The sequence below is a fragment of the Salmo trutta genome, chromosome 12 (assembly GCF_901001165.1).
Source record: "Salmo trutta chromosome 12, fSalTru1.1, whole genome shotgun sequence".
NCBI lineage: Eukaryota > Metazoa > Chordata > Actinopteri > Salmoniformes > Salmonidae > Salmo > Salmo trutta.
In genome coordinates, this window is record NC_042968.1 from 19,178,435 (window position 1) to 19,195,245 (window position 16,811).

General features: G+C 44.1%; 2 protein-coding genes across 8 annotated transcripts in view; one reads left to right on the top strand and one right to left on the bottom strand.

The window, feature by feature from the left end:
* ap1g1 (adaptor related protein complex 1 subunit gamma 1) overlaps window positions 1-1,304 on the bottom strand; it is a 29,155-nt gene extending 27,851 nt beyond the window's left edge. For 2 of the 3 annotated variants that reach the window (XM_029767445.1, XM_029767443.1), the window contains exon 1: window positions 1,216-1,304. The gene's annotated coding sequence lies outside the window, so the exon portion shown is untranslated. Of the gene's footprint in view, window positions 1-1,016; window positions 1,096-1,215 lie in introns of those variants that run through there. The other variant, XM_029767444.1, reaches the window with a different exon arrangement.
* LOC115203089 (zinc finger protein 821-like) lies at window positions 1,281-15,206 on the top strand. Of its 5 annotated transcripts, none has more exons than XM_029767449.1 (6): window positions 1,281-1,497; window positions 11,349-11,468; window positions 11,593-11,696; window positions 12,449-12,547; window positions 13,074-13,240; window positions 13,604-15,206. In XM_029767449.1, exons 2-6 carry the CDS (start codon window positions 11,396-11,398, stop codon window positions 14,511-14,513), a joined length of 1,353 nt encoding a protein of 450 aa, XP_029623309.1. In that variant the 5' UTR covers window positions 1,281-1,497; window positions 11,349-11,395; the 3' UTR covers window positions 14,514-15,206. The 5 variants fall into 5 exon arrangements, with proteins under 5 accessions (XP_029623309.1, XP_029623310.1, XP_029623306.1 ...); XM_029767450.1 differs by having other exon boundaries at window positions 1,281-1,477; XM_029767446.1 differs by lacking the exon at window positions 1,281-1,497 and adding an exon at window positions 2,220-4,183.
* Window positions 15,207-16,811: the final 1,605 nt, after the last annotated feature.

Sequence of the window (16,811 nt, forward strand, 5' to 3'; positions counted from 1 at the left end):
GAAATGAAAGAGGTTTGCTACAAGAACCTAATAATTGACATTTGTCGAGGTGTGTAAACATCTGACATAATAGCATATTAACATTCAATGTAACTTCCCCACACAACCAGTATGTGAGTATTGTAGCTAACGTTAGCTAGTTAACGTTAAGTGGCAACAATACCATAGTAGCTAGCTAGCTAAAGTAACGTTAGTAACCTTGACTTCATTGCAACCACGTAGAAACAGCGTAAACTAACGTTACAACAGTTACACCCAAGCTAGGTATAACACACATTTTTTGAAGAGTGGGTATACCTTACAGTTCAACTTGAACATATCATGGTATTGCGCTAGCTAAGTTAACGTTAGTTAGCTACTTAGCAAAGATAATTGGCTAGCTAAAGGTGTTAGGTAGGTAACTTACACGTCGGTACCAATGGTCGGTATATAGTTACATTCCGCATACCAAGTAGCTGGCTGGCTAGCTAGTAACGCGTTAGCTGGGTAGGGTGGCTAGCTTGCTACGGTAGATCACAAGCCCACGGAAAGGGAGTTAAATTGCTAGTCATCTCTTGAACACAATACTTTACGAACATTTAACCACACCTGTCAAATATATTATTCATTGTCACGTTACCACTAGTTAGCATTGGCACTAACAAGGTAGCAATCTAACGTCAGAGTAGAGGCCATTTCAGGGCGAGCATGGCACAATTACAGCCTTCTAATTTCTCAGACCTAAAGTAAACCCTTTTAGCAAGTGGGCATACAGAGCATAGCTAGCTACGCAATCACGAAGAGGCCTTCATCGCACTGACTTAGCTAGCAAGTTAGTTAGCTAGTAGGATTAGCTACCTAACTACTAGATAACTACCTTGCCCTACATACGTACCGGTACATCTCGTTTCAGTTACACAGCAAATAACCAAATGCAATGTTGACATACATTGAAGGCGTGTAAGCAAGTAAAAGTTCTGTATAAAAACAGATTCCTAAGGTTAAAGATCGCGCAAGTACATATCAGGTAAGCATACCAGCTAGCCGACACCAGGCTAACGCTTCTCTGACAGACAACCCCGGTACACTGGCTGGTTAGCGCAGCCTCACTTCCGATCATGTAGCGCCAACATGGATTATTGTCGCCGTGGTTTAAGACAGTCGTGCTGATATTTCAGCTATTATCCAAATAAACAACTCTGTTTAACTGACATATTTGTATAAAGTTATACTCACTAGCCGTATTTATACCAGAAAATAGCTGGAATCTTCTCTATTTGCGACGGAGGGAGGAACAGAACAGACATTCAAAATGGTGGCTCTCCTAGCCTCAGCACTTCTACCGCAGGCGGAGGGTTACACCGAAAAAAACAAAACTTCAACGTTTGTGGAATGAGAAAGGAACGAAGACCTCAAACAGACGAGCGTGCAAATTATTTGCATAACTCTCAATTAGCTAGCAAATCCACCAGCCTCGACACTGCTATGTGATATTTGAGTGAGTAACATGGGTTGCTGGTATGTATGTAAGCATTTTGGTTATACGAACATGTATAGTTTACCACTGCAATAATGCTATAGCTACTAGTAGCTAGCTAAATAACCTATTAGGTAGCATATGCCTGCCTTTCTAGCTGCACTTGTGAGACGTTTAGCGATATTAATGCACGCTTCGAGTATTGGTATTATAGCACGCCACAATATGATTATGTTGCTTTGCTGGTGTTCTACCTAGCTAGGTAGCTATTTGTTGTATCTTATTTTGTTGTATTTAGATGTGTCCGAAATGTGCGGATGAGTAATATTGTCTATCAACGTCGTGCTGCGGTCCGCACGGCTCACCTCGTGGCAGTCAGTGATGACGTCAATCTTGTAATGTTATGACATTTGTGAGGTTTGTGGGCTCCATCTAGTGTACTTTACAGACAATTCCGCACTAAGTTCAATCAGGACATGGGCTTCATCGTAGCTTCTTTTTTCTCCTTTTTTAAAAAGGAAGTATACATTTCTTTCTGCCATCTGAAAATATACTGTACATAGATTGAATAAGAACAACTGGAGGGGTGTTTGAACCAGCGTCACCAGGTTCGGACCAACAAGCACACTACTTACTACATGTGCCATAGAGGTCCAGACATCTTGGCAGAAGCAATACTTGGAGGCACTATATTCTCCAGAAAAATATCCCATGCACAAACCAGAATGTGAACAGGGAAAAACTTCCATCAAAGGCCAGAAAAACCATGGGTACCAGTAGTGTAGGTGCTCTAACCCAACACCTAGCAACCTCATCAAAAGAGTTTAGGATCTCTTGGCCTAATGGCAAGGTCCCAGGTACCACTCCGACTTTGCTACACTGGTGTCAGAAATGGGATGGCCCCGATTTGCGCCTGTGCCCCAAGGGTGCAGGCACGGGCAACTAGAGAAGTGCGAGCCAGACTATTCGAAGGAAGGTTGTAGGGTGTAGCGACCTTAAGATTCTGATCTCTTAGTGTAACAGCTAAGGTGTTTGACAGTCGCAAACCACCCAGCTGCAAGCCCGGCCAGTTGGGACTTCCCTTCTCCAAAATCGGAGCAAACAGCTGGAGCAGGTTTTGAACCAGCAATGCTGTGGTTATGGGGTGATTCGAGTGCAGTACCACCTGTACCATAAAGGTCTAGACCTCTTGGTAGAGGCTGAAGTGCACGACGTGCCACGTAATGTTGGAGATGGCGCAGACTGAATTTTGCAACCCTGTCATTGAATCAGTTGGTGTAAATTGTGTTACTTTTGGGGGGCTTTGTGAATATAGGCCTATTTCAAATTCACAATATTAAAATCGTCAGTGTGTTTTAAAATCACCAAACATGCAGCCTAAAATCCTTAAAAAATATGTAATATTAAAATATTATGATATACGAAATGAGGAGAGAAAGAAGTAGACTCAATGTGTTATTGTATGCATTGTTGACAGTAGTACACTGCTCCTATGTCATCACAGGTTATCTACCCTCAAATGTTTTGAACATCCCATAATGTGGTGCACATTTTGTGAACATAGATATCAGCTGTGCCTGTGGGATGAAAATCAAGACCATACCAAGGTCAGGGAGGCAGTCCGAGATAGTTTGCTAAGATGGATGACGAGACCTGGCTGACGATTGTGGCACATTTTGGGAGCATGGAGAGGCCGGAGATAGCCAGACTACTAAATTGGGCTAAGGAACAGAAGATGGGTATTGGAAAAAGGCCATCAGTGCGTGTTCTGCAAGCAGTACTGCTGCATGAGCGTGGTGAACGGATAGACAGAGTGATTTGAATTTGTGCTTCAGTAAGGTTGGCTTCTTAGCATTCATTGCCATGGTTTTAAATTGTACTGCAGAAATGGAATGTAAATCACAGAAAGTAGACGTTGTGGTGGCAGTACTTTGGTGTGGAAGGTTTTACTATGAAAGGTGTGTTGAACGAGAGTCCTGTCCTCCCAGGCCATTGGCCTGGTGTTGGATCAGTTAGGGTCAAAGTAGTGGAATGGGGTGGTGATAAAAAAAAAATAAGAAAAAAATGAAATGGGTGTAGGGTTAGTTGGTGGTTCATTTTTTTTTTTGTATTACAAAAATGTACATGATCGACCACGCACTACCGCACAGTAGATGGCGGCATGCGCAAACAAAATGTGCGAACTTCATTATAACCGATGAAGAAGAAGAAGAAGAAGAAGCTGTGCCTATGTATCGCTGCAGTGCATTGGCAAAGGGACAGCAACGGAGCTGCTCGGGGCTGCTGAGCAAATAACATCTCAGGCCGGGTTGGATAGGACCCTATCGCAGTTTCTATCATTTGAAAAAAAGATCTAGATCGACTGGAGAGTGCTTTAAATTTAAGTGAATCAGATTGTAGCCAAGCCATTTGTGCTTTTATTTATTTGTATTTATTTAGGCTATTTGTTTTGTATTCATTTAAATGACCCCGACTCTCACCAATGGTGTAAGCTGTGTTCGTCTCTGCCTGGCTAGACCATTTTGATCATCGGGTATTTTATTTATTCAAAATAATTTAAGTGTTATTGTTGTACTCTCGGAAGGGAGTCCCTTTACGGAATACAGCTGGATTGCATAGGGGAATCTTCAAATCTGTCTGGGCTAGGAGGAGATTCGATTTTTTTCCAACCGGGAGTGGGGGATAATATGTCCAGGCGAAAACAGAACAACCCCTTCAAAGTTAATTGTAGGTATCTCAGATATTGTAAATGCCATTTTTACTTGTTGAAAAGTAGTGAGGAGGATCATTTCCATCCATCTAACTAGACGATTGTTTTCGCCACCGTTGCAATTGTGAACTGCAAGACAATGTGTCAATCACCATCGTTGATACAAGCGCCTGATACAATGTTTTAGTTCAACCTATGTGGAGCGACGGCAATATTTTAATAATTTTGATGATCCATTGAATCAACGCGCGTGACACTGACGACTGTCTATCTTTGAACCAAACAAATTATCATTAACCATTATTAGGCTACTAATAACTAATACTATGATATTCATATCGAGATGACAACCTCACAATTGCACGCGCAGGTCGTTTTCTCTGAGGGAAACTATTCAGATAGTTATTTCCATGTGTTTACCGGCGCTTATGTTGGTGGTTTTTAAGATTCTTTGTTTGAGACAGCATGAAAACCTGCTGTGGCATGCTGGTCCCTGTTTTCAACTCTTGTTTTGAGAGTATGATATAGCCTACCAATGTCAATGAAAATGTTATTCTTGAGAGTAGGACAGATTTCACCCTTATTGGTCTCAGAATCCATTTAAGATGTTGTCCCTCGTATGTCAGTTTTAAACTAGGTACAACATGTTTTTCCTTTGCGTGTACTTTCTGTTTCTCTGGATAAGCTCTCCACATTGAAGTCTCAGATTCAGATAGAGAACCAGTACAGCCAGTGGAGAAAAGCAATGTTGGTCATACTACTGGCATTGCACTAAAACACGTTTTATTTCTCTATTTTTAAGTTTCTGTTCCATGAGTGCTGTTGTCTCTGTCATAGTCACCAGCTTAGGGGAGGGTGTTTTTCAGTGTCACTGACTACTTTAGCTACTTTGGCTATCTGCAAGCAACATTCCTCCAATTCCAATGGGAGACTACTCCAGAGCTGGTATAGGCTAGGTACCACAGGTTTGGTAGCTGTGTAGTTGCCTGACAAACAATTATACTGATGGTGGTGATGATGATGTCCTTTTCTTATGCATGCTAAAAGGTCAAACTGAGAGCATGATGTATTGGCCTGCTGATCCTTCACAGTGTAGGCTACTGGATGCCTGAGGACGCATAAGTCCACCCAAGGGGATCGAACCCAACGATACAGTGAGATGACCATGTAGCCTTTAGGGTCCTTTTCAAAATAAAACAACATTTTATTGGTTACATACACATGGTTAGCAGATGTTAATGCGAGTGTAGCGAAATGCTTGTGCTTCTAGTTCCGACAATGCAGTAACATCTAATAAGTAATCTAACAAATTCACAACTACCTTATACGCACAAATGTAAAGGTATGAATACGAATATGTACATATAAATATATGGCTGAGCGATGGCCGTGCAGCATAGGCAAGATGCAGTAGATGGTATAGAATACAGTATATACATATGAGTAATGTAGGATAACATTATTCAAGTTGTGTTATTTAAAGTGACTAGTGATACATTTATTAAGTCCATTTATTCAAGTGGCCAGAGATTTGAGTCAGTATGTTGGCAGCAGCCTCTATGTTAGTGGTGGCTGTTTAACAGTCTGATGGTCTTGAGATAGAAGCTGTTTTTCAGTCTCTCGGTCCCAGCTTTGATGCACCTGTACTGACCTCGCCTTCTGGATGATAGTGGGGTGAACAGGCAGTGGCTCGGGTGGTTGTTGTCCTTGATGATCTTTTTGGCCTTCCTGTGACATCGGGTGCTGTAGGTAGGCAGGCGAGTGTAGTTTGTTTAAATATGGTGTTGAAATACGTATTGCTCTAATGGCCTCAATAATCCCTATGTGCTAATAACATCATCTGTCACAGGAAACAGTAACACAGTAAGGATGCATTGTGTGTTTCTAGACTTATTGGTCCATAGAACTCTGTTGTTCAAACACAGTATAGTAAAACAACACGCATTATCAATCCTAAAGTGTTTTTTGGGGGGCTTCTACAGTGACGTCTACAAGCTTCACATACTACTTCTGACTGATAGTTATGAAATAATAACTGTCTTTTTTATTACCCTCAGAATAAACCAGACCTTAGCACTTTCCTATGACCACATACAGTTGGTCCAAGACAAATTCACACCCACATACCACATAGTTTCTAAAATGATAATTGGCCATTTTCTTAACCCACCATCGAATTAAACAATATTATAATCCTTAAAAGTGGTGTGTGTGTCGTGAACTGATGTGAAATGTCCCTCGATGTAGAGCACAGACATTACCAGCATGGGGAAACTAATCAGATAGCCTGTCTGAGCCAATCATGGCTGGGGTAGAGGGAAAGCATAGCAGCTCTGTTAGAAGTCTCATTAGCCCTGAAAGGGTTGGTGACTATAAACAGGTCCGTTTTGATAGCATGCGTTCAGGTTGTATCAGAATAGTCTTCATTGTGGATCTATAATGTATCATCTTCACAACACACATACTTGAGGAAGCCATACAGATGGGTCATTTTGTGTTGAATTGTCTGAGAGCAGAGTTGGGATCATTTCAGACACTCCACTGGAGAGGAGGGCTCCATAGAGAGGGAGGGATTCTGGAGAAAGGGGTGATGGCGTTGTCCTCCTTGCCTTAATTAAATACCAGGCTGTCAATTAGGTGAAGTGAGAAATGATCTGGGAGTCTGGGATTAGCTGATGTCTGTGTTTCACCATTCCCATGGTCCTGAACACCACAGTGCCTGAACACAGATGGAAGGCAGGGGCCCCAGCACTTCCTGGAGACTCAGACAGTTTTGTGTGACTGTGTGTGTTGGAGCAGAGGGTGGGTAAAAAAGAGGGGAGCTTGAATTCAACAGGAGCCCCATTGCTTAGTGTTTGAGTAGAGTTTTGGCATTCTCTCTTTTGTCTGTTTTGTTTTGTCCCCCCTTCCTCCTCTCTCCCTCTGTGTCTGTTGGCTGATGAGTTTGTCTTTGTCTGGATTCAGTCAGACACTGCGTCACCTCCTGCCTACAGACACGCACTCAGAGATAACATCAGAGTGGCAGAGACATGGGGAGGGAGGGAGAAGAGGGACAGATGTACAGACAGACCCTAGCAGTGGGGGATGGGTAGCTCTCACATCAATCATTGGCTGTGTGCTGTGGAGCCAGTCTGTTGTAGCAGTTCATAGTTCAACACTCAGACCCACTCTACCAATGCTAATGAGTGCCTGGATCACTATGGAGATTGTTCCCAAACTATTTTCAGTTAATGCAGGAATGACAACCCTGTGAAGATTAGAGGGGAGTTAAAAAAAGATACTTGAAGAATATTCCTCAACCCTCTCACACACAGACCATGCTCCTCAGTGGTGTGTTACTGTAATTACCTCTGCCAGCCTCGGGTAACTGGATGAAAGATTTTCCTTCCATCACACTGAATGGAAAGACTGGACAGGAAGGGAGGGGGAATTCATTGCATTCAGAAGCAGAGGGTGATAACTGGAGGGCTATGGAACCTAAACTGTTGCAGTTTAAATATATATTTAAACCTTCGAGATATATAAAAATGATAAATGAAATCTCCCATTAATTTATACTGATCCTGTTTTGATACTGATGACAGGAGAGGTCCTCAGGAATGAGTGTACTGTCACTAACAACTGGAGAGGTCCTGTGCTCCCATCCCAACCGTGTCAAGCTTGGGTGTAGATCGGAGGGGAAAGGGATACGAATGCAATGAGCAGAGATGCTGTAAAATGCTGAGCGCCATGTGAGGGTTTAAGCAGACACATATGGGCTCCTTGGTATGAGGCATTGGCCTCCCCCTCAGAGCTGCTGGTATGGATATAGAACAGTCAGAGCTGCGTATGAGCAGGGAGGACAGAGGGTGAGCCAGGCTGTGCAGTGTGTGGGTGGTACTGAGAGAGGGAGAAACACTGCCTTGCAGGCTGCTACTGGAAAGGAGTGCAGGCTGCTTCCCCCTGGGACTGCAGCATGCCTGGATAAGCGTGTGTGTGTGTGTGTGTGTGTGTTCGTGTTCGTTCTGCTTCTGTGAAAATTGGGGGTCTGGTTGTGTGTGTGCATGTGTCAACGTGCGCTTCTGCGATGTGTTGATGCAGCATTATATTGGCATGTCAGTGAATATGAAAGCATCCTTGTCAACTGCATATAGGCTAGGTGAATGATTGTGTTTTAAGGCTTAGGTCTTTAATGTATTCTGTTGTTTCTATAACCGTCTTGTACTAGTGTATTATAGCAGCTATGCTGGGTTTATGTGTGTAGCTACGGCTCCTTTAATGCTGGATAGGCTTGCTATTCTAATCTGAAGCACTTTCTTCAGTAGACTATGTGATTGCTTGGATTTTTGTGGCTAGTCAGCACCTACACCAGGTAACTGAAGTGCAGGTTACACACCAGGCTCTCTGGTGTTTATGCCCTCCATGTTAAATATTACAGGTCTGTGCTCTAGAAATGTCTTCCCCTGACTTCATGATCACGCTCCGCCTTGCACTACTGACCTGTCAATCTTCTGTTCCAGGGCTGTCATTCCTATGCCTAGCACGTTTTACCTCAGGGCTTTGTCTACTGGCTGTATTTTCCTGCATTGTCTTGTAATATATCATACACAATATATTATACACACCTGACTCTATCAAATTAATAAAAATAATTTTTTTCTATGTCATTGAGGATAGCCTCAATCAAGAATATGATGGAAAGTGACCACCCATTTTGCCTTGGTTCCTCGATCTTCCGGTTTTTGAATGGGCTTCAAGGTTATATAACCAAATTCCCAAACGCTGTCATTTAAGATATACAATTCTATTCTTATTTGTGTATTCATTTACATCTACCCGATGCCTTTTAAGATGTTCATTTGCGTCCTGTTTGCGTCTGTGTGTGTTGCGTTTCAAGAACATAAAAAAACCGGAAGAAAGTCGACATGTAGTGGTCACACTTACCCATCGTATCCACCCTGTTTTTAAAACGTTACTATGGGCACAGCCAAACAACGGAAGTGATGGATTTGACTTTCGCTTTACTTCTCCACTGCAGCTCGCCGGGGGCAAATTAGCCAGAGTAAATTATTTGGAATCATTTTATAGTATACAGTTTAAAAGTCAAGTAAATTAGTATATGAGCGTAATTTTACATTTATTTCATTCAAGTTCTCTGTTAGCTAGACCTACTAGGCTAGTTCTGTTGTGATAATAACGCTAGTTGTGTTGTCAGAGTTAAGGGCCAGGCACCAAGCCCATAACTATAATGATCAACTATAGGCTACATAACTAGAACACATGGTGAGCATCCACACTAGAGGAATGTTTTATTGTTCTGAAGTCCTACACCTGTCAGTAAACAGATCAATGCATCCTACTGCACGCTGTCTAATGAGGTGACCATGAGTTCTCTAACACACAGATACTGGTTCAGACCATTCGGTACTTTCAGGGTCTGTTCATTGTCAGTGACGACTGCAAATAATACGTCAATGTAGGCCTAATGTAAAACAATATAGTAACTCCTACTGTATTTAAATGTAGCAATTCAACAACAAATTGCCTGCACATCTATTACAGCATGTCATTGCCTCTTTGCTCAAGTGGTTTGCAAGTGATTTCCATTTTTCTAATGGTTGTCAATTTCTTTGGGTCTTATTTTTCACTGTGCTCATCTCTCTGTCCTGTGCAACTATTTGCAATGCATCAGTGTTATCATAATAACCGGCCAAAAGTGATCACACCAATGCACTTTCTCTCCTCAACAATCCGCAGGTACTGCAGGATTCTGTTCCAACTAGGCACCGCACCTGACCAACTGAGCTAATTGATCAGTTCAATGATTGACTAAATTCAACACACCTAATCCTCCAGGTCGATTAAATAATAAACATGAAGTGCCTGCAGCACTCCAGGACCAGGGTTGTCTACCCCTGCTATAGCCTGTTGTGAATGAGAACAGCTGGAAGAGAGGCTAGTAATGTGTAGCCGAAGTAAGAAGCTCAATATTTACCAGTCAGTGCAAGAAAAGTTTTACTGTTATCAATTGAGTACACAATTATTGTCCATGTTATGTAGGCTAATTTGAATGACCTCGCCCTATTTTGTAAAAAAATAAAAATAAACTGCATATGCCTACAGCCTAGGCCTGATTTTTTTTTTTTGTAGCCATTTGGATCAGTTTGGGACTATTCTCAACAGTTTAGAAGGTCCAGAAAGGTACATAAGCAGGCCACTCGTGTTCTGTCAGGATGTAGCCCAGTGTTAAGATGGGCCTACTATAGGAACATATGGGCTTCTCCTTTCCAACTCCCTGCCTGTTCTTAATGCTGTAGCCTATTTTACATTCAGCAGGTAGCTCTCCTCTAATAGGCTCATTTAGTAGGCTAAAGAAAATAAGTGTCCAGCAAGCTTTTGTAGTCTGGCTTTTTCTGGGACTCCACAATATTTAATAGGAAGAGACCCCAGGTGCGTAATTGCGCGACAGACAGACAGGCTTGGGATGTAGATCTCCTAAATTAGAAACATATGCATATTAGCTCATAATTCATAAGCTCAATGTTAGGCTTAATACGGCAGTGAATATATCCAGTCTCTTTACGAAAGGAAAAATAAGTTTATCAGATCAGGAAATCATAGGTAGCCTACACCGTGTGCTCCTGAGGCTGTGCTGAGTGCTCTCCCTCCCAGTCCCCTGGTACCAGCTGGAAAACCTACCCTATTCTTTCAGTTTTTTAGGGACAAGAAATGTATCCTACCTAGGCTACAACACAATGTCATGAAGAATGTTATTGTTTTCAATTGAGTACAAAACTCTAGTCTTGGGTGTAAACTACAGTGAGTAGCCTAAGTCATTTGAATAACGCTCAAAAGCCTAGTGTTTTTAAATGTTCATTTAGAAATTACTGCATGTAGCCTGCCTGATTGGGCAACCATTTGGATCAGTTCTGGGTTTTTTCTCAGCTGTTAGTCTACAAGGTCCAGGCACATTAGCAGGCCAGTAATATGGTGTATTTTTCAGGATTTATCAGCGAAAAGAAACATGCTAATGCAGGGATTTCTAGTGGCGAGCATATGAATTATAATAAGGAAGTTGTATCCATAGTTTCCGCATTTGGCTTCTGTGTTTTAAGTGTTTGAAAATCAGATGGATTTGCCTAGAGTTAAATTGGGCCACCCCTCCCTCTGATGGCCTTATCATCTCCCTGTGACTGTTCACAGGGCCCTTCCACAGCACCGGCTTTGCAGGCTCCCTCCACACTATTAACATGGATGGCAGGGACGATTTCATTGAGGACAGTGAATGCCACAGCAACAATTCCCAACAGGACAGCATTTCAGGTAGGCATTTAGGGCATTTCCCTGACCGTAATGTGACATACTCTCTGTAGGGGGTGTCGTGGGAGAATATGACTAGCTCTGTGCTCTGTTGTCTATATTGATAGGGCTGTGTTTGCCTCCATAGAAGACAGTGATAGCGACCTGGACAACCACGACTCATCCTCCAACACCTCAGCTGATGACCACATGACCTCCACCAAGAGAACACACCACAGGGGAGTTAAAGAAGTGAGTGTCCCTGTCAGGGTTACCCATGGAGGGGTGTTCTCTCCTAGTACTGTTATCATGTGTGTCCACTGAGTGCGGGCCTGCCTGGTTGCTGATTCACACATGCATTTCCTTCCTGATTTGATAGTGTTCTACAGATCTCAGGGTCATCTGGCCCTCTAGACTTATGTGGAAAGGTTATTGCCCCACCCCGCACTGTCCATTTTCCAGAATTATGTTATTCAATAATCCTACAAAAAGAGAGATGCAGCACAAGAATACGTCTGAATACATTGCGTTAGTCAATTGTAAACTGGCGATTACAGAATATCCTCACACCTTCAGAAACCGAAGCATCTCAGGTTGTGTGGTGTGATTCACAACCATGGCAGAGTCATACAGTGTGTCATAGTGACAGTCAATGAGTCACCGGGGGCCTGAGGGTAATTCTCTCACCCTCAACCCACCCAACACCACAACCACACACACACACACAACCTTATGACCTACCATTCAGGATTCTTGCTCCCAGGACCAGCCATAGAGGTACTGTAGAGAGGATGAGCATATCCACCCTTTAGATGTACACATGAAATCCTCTTCTAATATTTGCCCTACATTCTCAGTGTAGGCAGAACCACCATTACATAACTTACTGTATTATTACACAATCATTAGCATACATATTACTGATGAAACAGATCTGTATGGTTGCTCCACATAGCATCCACAGTATCTGAGTGTACAGTAGTACTGATGCCTCTGTTTCTCAGGAGGGCGAGGAGGGGGCCGACCTGATGAACAGCTGTGTGTGTCCTCTGTGCACCCTGGAGTTCAGCAGCCCCGAGCAGCTCATCACACACGTCTACCAGGTGAGGACAGTACAGTACCAGACAGCCCACCATGGCACCGAGTATTCAGACGGGGCCAAAGCCTCCTTAGCCTCAGAGGTTGGATCAGGGGGATAATGGGCTAGGGGTAGATAATCACCTTTAAACCTCCTAGGAGATACTGTCATCACTACACTAAAGAGGGAAGGATAATTATGATCCAGTCATGTGATCAGTTTCTGGGTTATGTGTCAAACCTAAGGTTTGGATGTTTCATCCTGTTTTACGTTATGCCAGTATCTTGTAACTGAGCTAGAATAAAACATTTACCAGCAACCACTTCCTCCTCCTTCCAATTGTGTACTTTCTCACATGATGGTGTAGTGTTAACCACATATGTTTATGCCACAATTGTAGATATGTGTATTTTTAGATATGCACTGTTGGGGTTTGCCCTCACTTTTTTTATGTTGCTTATAGAACACACTGACAAACAAAGAAAACGATTGTGGTCTACCTAATTAAATGACTATAAATCCCCATCTCTCTCTGTCCCCCTGTGGAGCAGCACACATCGTTGATGGGCAGCAGTAAGAACTACGTGTGCCCAGTGTGTGGGCGCGCGCTCAGCTCGCCAGGCTCCCTGGGGCGCCACCTTCTCATCCACTCTGAGGACCGCCTCTCCAACTGTGCTGTGTGTGGGACACGCTTCACCGACACCAACAACTTCAACAGGTCTGTGCCTCCTCATTTTAGCTTTAAAAAAAATGTCATTTTAGCAGACGCTCTTATCCAGAGCGACTTACAGTAGTGAGTGCATACATTTCATACATTATTATTTTTTTCCCCCCGTACTGGTCCCCCGTGGGAATCGAACCCACAACCCTGGCATTGCAAACACCATGCTCTACCAACTGAGCCACATGGGACCTGCACCACTACTACCTCATTTCAGCCCTATACCCTAGTTTAGTGCTTCAGCCTTTCAGACACAATGACATGGGTTATCTACAGAGTTTAGAGAGTTAGGCTGTCTGTCTGAGCTAGCCTGTAACAGCTGTGTCCTGTAACTACTCACGTCTCTGCCCCCCTACACAGGGAGAAGCTCAGAGAGGTCCTGAACACAGGCAGCAGTATGGAATGCAGCAGCGGCGATGAGAACTGTTCCATGTCCCGGTCTCTCTCTGGCAGCCCCATGGGCAACCCTGGTCATGGCCTGGGACACGGCCACGGGCCCGGCCACAACCAAGGACACGGCCCAAACCAAGGCACAGGCCACATCCCGGGACACAACCACGGCCCGGGATACAACACCGGCCACAACCAAGGACACAACCATGGCCAAGGTCCCGGACACCTCCCAGGCCACCCACTCCCCTCGCTGCACCACAGCCTCCTCTCTTCGCCCCCCTCCTTCCCTGACACCCTCAGCCCCTCACCAGGCCTACCCCTGCTGCCAGACATCCTGAGCCCCATGCCTGTGCACCCGGCCGGAGTGCTGCTGGTGTGCAACAGCTGTGTGGCCTACCAGCAGCTGGTGGACGCCCAGTCTCCCATGAGGAAGTGGGCCATGCGCAGGAAGAACGAGCCGGTGGAGGCACGCATGCACCGTCTAGAGCGCGAGCGCTCCGCCAAGAAGACCAAGCGGGAGCACGAGTCGCCCGAGGAGCGGGAGCTGCGGAGGCTGCGGGACCGTGAAGCCAAGCGGATGCAGAGGCTGCAGGAGACAGAGGAGCAACGGACACGGAGGCTTCTGCGCGACAGGGAGGCCATGCGGATGAAGAGGGCCAACGAGACGCCAGATAAGAGGCAGGCCAGGCTGATCCGTGAGAGAGAGGCCAAGAGACTGAAACGGCGGCTGGAGAAGATCGACCCCTCCCTGAGAGGTCAGATAGAGCATGACCCAGCTGCTATGGCCGCCCTGACGGCAGACATGAGCCTGTTCCAGTTCCCCTGCCCCATGCCTGTCCCCTCTCTGGACAACGGCCTCTTCATGAAGCTGCCCTAGCAGGACCAGGTCACTGGGGGCAGCACACTGGACCACTAACAGTTACAATGACTTACTCCACTACGCCTATGGGTTGCCATGGTCACAGATGGAACCATTCCATGCTGGTTGAAATTCCAGCAGCTTCTGTGTCCAACGACTTGATACCCAAACTCCTGTGTCAACAAATAACATTAATTTATTACAGACTAGCAGGAAATAAGAGCAGGGTCAAGAATGTTTCACTTAATGATATTGATAAAGCATGTTGTCAAGAGATTTTCTGTTCTGCGGGCTAGCAGACTTTGACTTAGCAGCCCATTGTGACAGGAGCAGTTACACCCTTCCATCTTTTGCACATGGACCTTCAGTGGTGGAAGTGAGTCACGTAGCCCATAGCTCTCTCCCTCGCCTCTGGTCCCTTCTGCTAGCCCAGTCGCTGGAGTTTACCAGTAGCTACAACTCTCTCTGTCTCACGCTGCCAACATGGGTCTCTGCTCTGGCTAGCTCATATCCACCCAATCAACTACCTCAGTAAGGGCCGAGGCTGAGCCCTCTGTGGTCTACGTTCTGACTCCAAGTTTCTTCACACGTACACTATAGAAGAGAATGCGAGTTGTTTCCTTAGTTTGAGGGTTTGTTTATATCTTTAGGATGTATTCACAGCTCACTGGGGGAATATTCAACAGGACAAAGCGTTCAGAAAGACAGTCAGAAATGTACGGTATAAAACGGGAACGATAGAAAACGGGCCTGTTCTATACATCACAATTCTATCCGCTATGCTCAGAATATTCTGTACTATTTAATGAGCCCTGTTTTGAGCGACATTCTCCTTCATTCCAGCATGTTCTCTTCAACTCAATATACAGTTGAAGTCGGAAGTTTACATAGACTTAGGTTGGAGTCAAACCTATAGTTTTGGCAAGTCGGTTAGGACATCTACTTTGTGCATGACAAGTAATTTTTCCAACAATTGTTTACAGAAAGATTATTTCACTTATAATTCACTGTATCACAATTCCAGTGGGACAGAAGCTGTCTTTAAACAGCTTTGAAAATTCCAGAAAATTATGTCATGGCTTTAGAAGCTTCAGATAGTGTAATTGACATCATTTGAGTCAATTGGAGGTGTACCTGTGGATGTATTTCAAGGCCTACCTTCAATCTCAGTGCCTCTTTGCTTGACATCATGGGAAAATCAAAATAAATCAGCCAAGACCTCAGAAAGAAAATTGGAGACCTCCACAAGTCTGGTTCATCCTTGGGAGCAATTTCCAAACGCCTGAAGGTACCACGTTCATCTGTACAAAAAAATAGTACGCAAGTTTAAACACCATGGGACCACGCAGCCGTCATACCGCTCAGGAAGGAGACACTTTGTCTCCTAGAGATGAACATACTTCGTTGCGAAATGCGCAAATCAATCCCAGAACAATAGCAAAGGACCTTGTGAAGATGCTGGAGGAAACGGGTACAAAAGTATCTATATCCACAGTAAACAAGTCCTATATCGACATAACCTGAAAGGCCGCTCAGCAAGGAAGAAGCCACTGCTCCAAAACTGCCATAAAAAAAGCCAGACTACGGTTTGCAACTGCACATGGGGACAAAGATTGTACTTTTTGGAGAAATGTCCTCTGGTCTGATGAAACAAAAATAGAACTGTTTGGCCATAATGACCATCGTTATGTATGAAGAAAAAGGGGGAGGCTTGCACGCCGAAGAACACCATCCCAACCGTGAAGTACAGGGCTGGCAGCATCATGTTGTGAGGGTGCTTTGCTGCAGGAGGGACTGGTGCACTTCACAAAATAGATGGCTTCATGAGAAAGGAAAATTATGTGGATATATTTAAGCAGCATCTCAAGACATCAGTCAAGAAGTTAAAGCTTTAAAGCTTGGTCGCAAATGGGTCTTCCAAATGGACAATGACCCCAAGCATATTTCCAAAGTTGTGGGAAAATGGCTTAAGGACAACAAAGTCAAGGTATTGGAGTGGCCATCACAAAGCCCTGACCTCAATCCTATAGTAAATTTGCAGGCAGAACTGATAAAGCGTGTGCGAGCAAGGAGGCCTACAAACCTGACTCAGTTACACCAGCTCTGTCAGGAGGAATGGGCCAAAATTCACCCGTTATTGTGGGAAGCTTGTGGAAGGCTACCCAAAACATTTGACCCACGTTAAACAATTTAAAGGCAATACTATCAAATACTAATTGAGTGTATGTAAACTTCTGATCCACTGGAAATGTGATGAAATAAATAAAAGCTGAAATAAATAATTCTCTACTATTATTCTCACATTTCACATTCTTA

Bases quoted from the DNA above. Each gene is read 5' to 3' on its own strand.
- LOC115203089 (XM_029767446.1), top strand. From the start codon at position 4,144: ATGTCCAGGCGAAAACAGAACAACCCCTTCAAAGTTAATT. The intron at 11,469-11,592 runs GTAGGCATTTAG...TTGCCTCCATAG, and splicing joins CCAACAGGACAGCATTTCAG to AAGACAGTGATAGCGACCTG. The intron at 13,241-13,603 runs GTCTGTGCCTCC...CCCCCTACACAG, and splicing joins GACACCAACAACTTCAACAG to GGAGAAGCTCAGAGAGGTCC.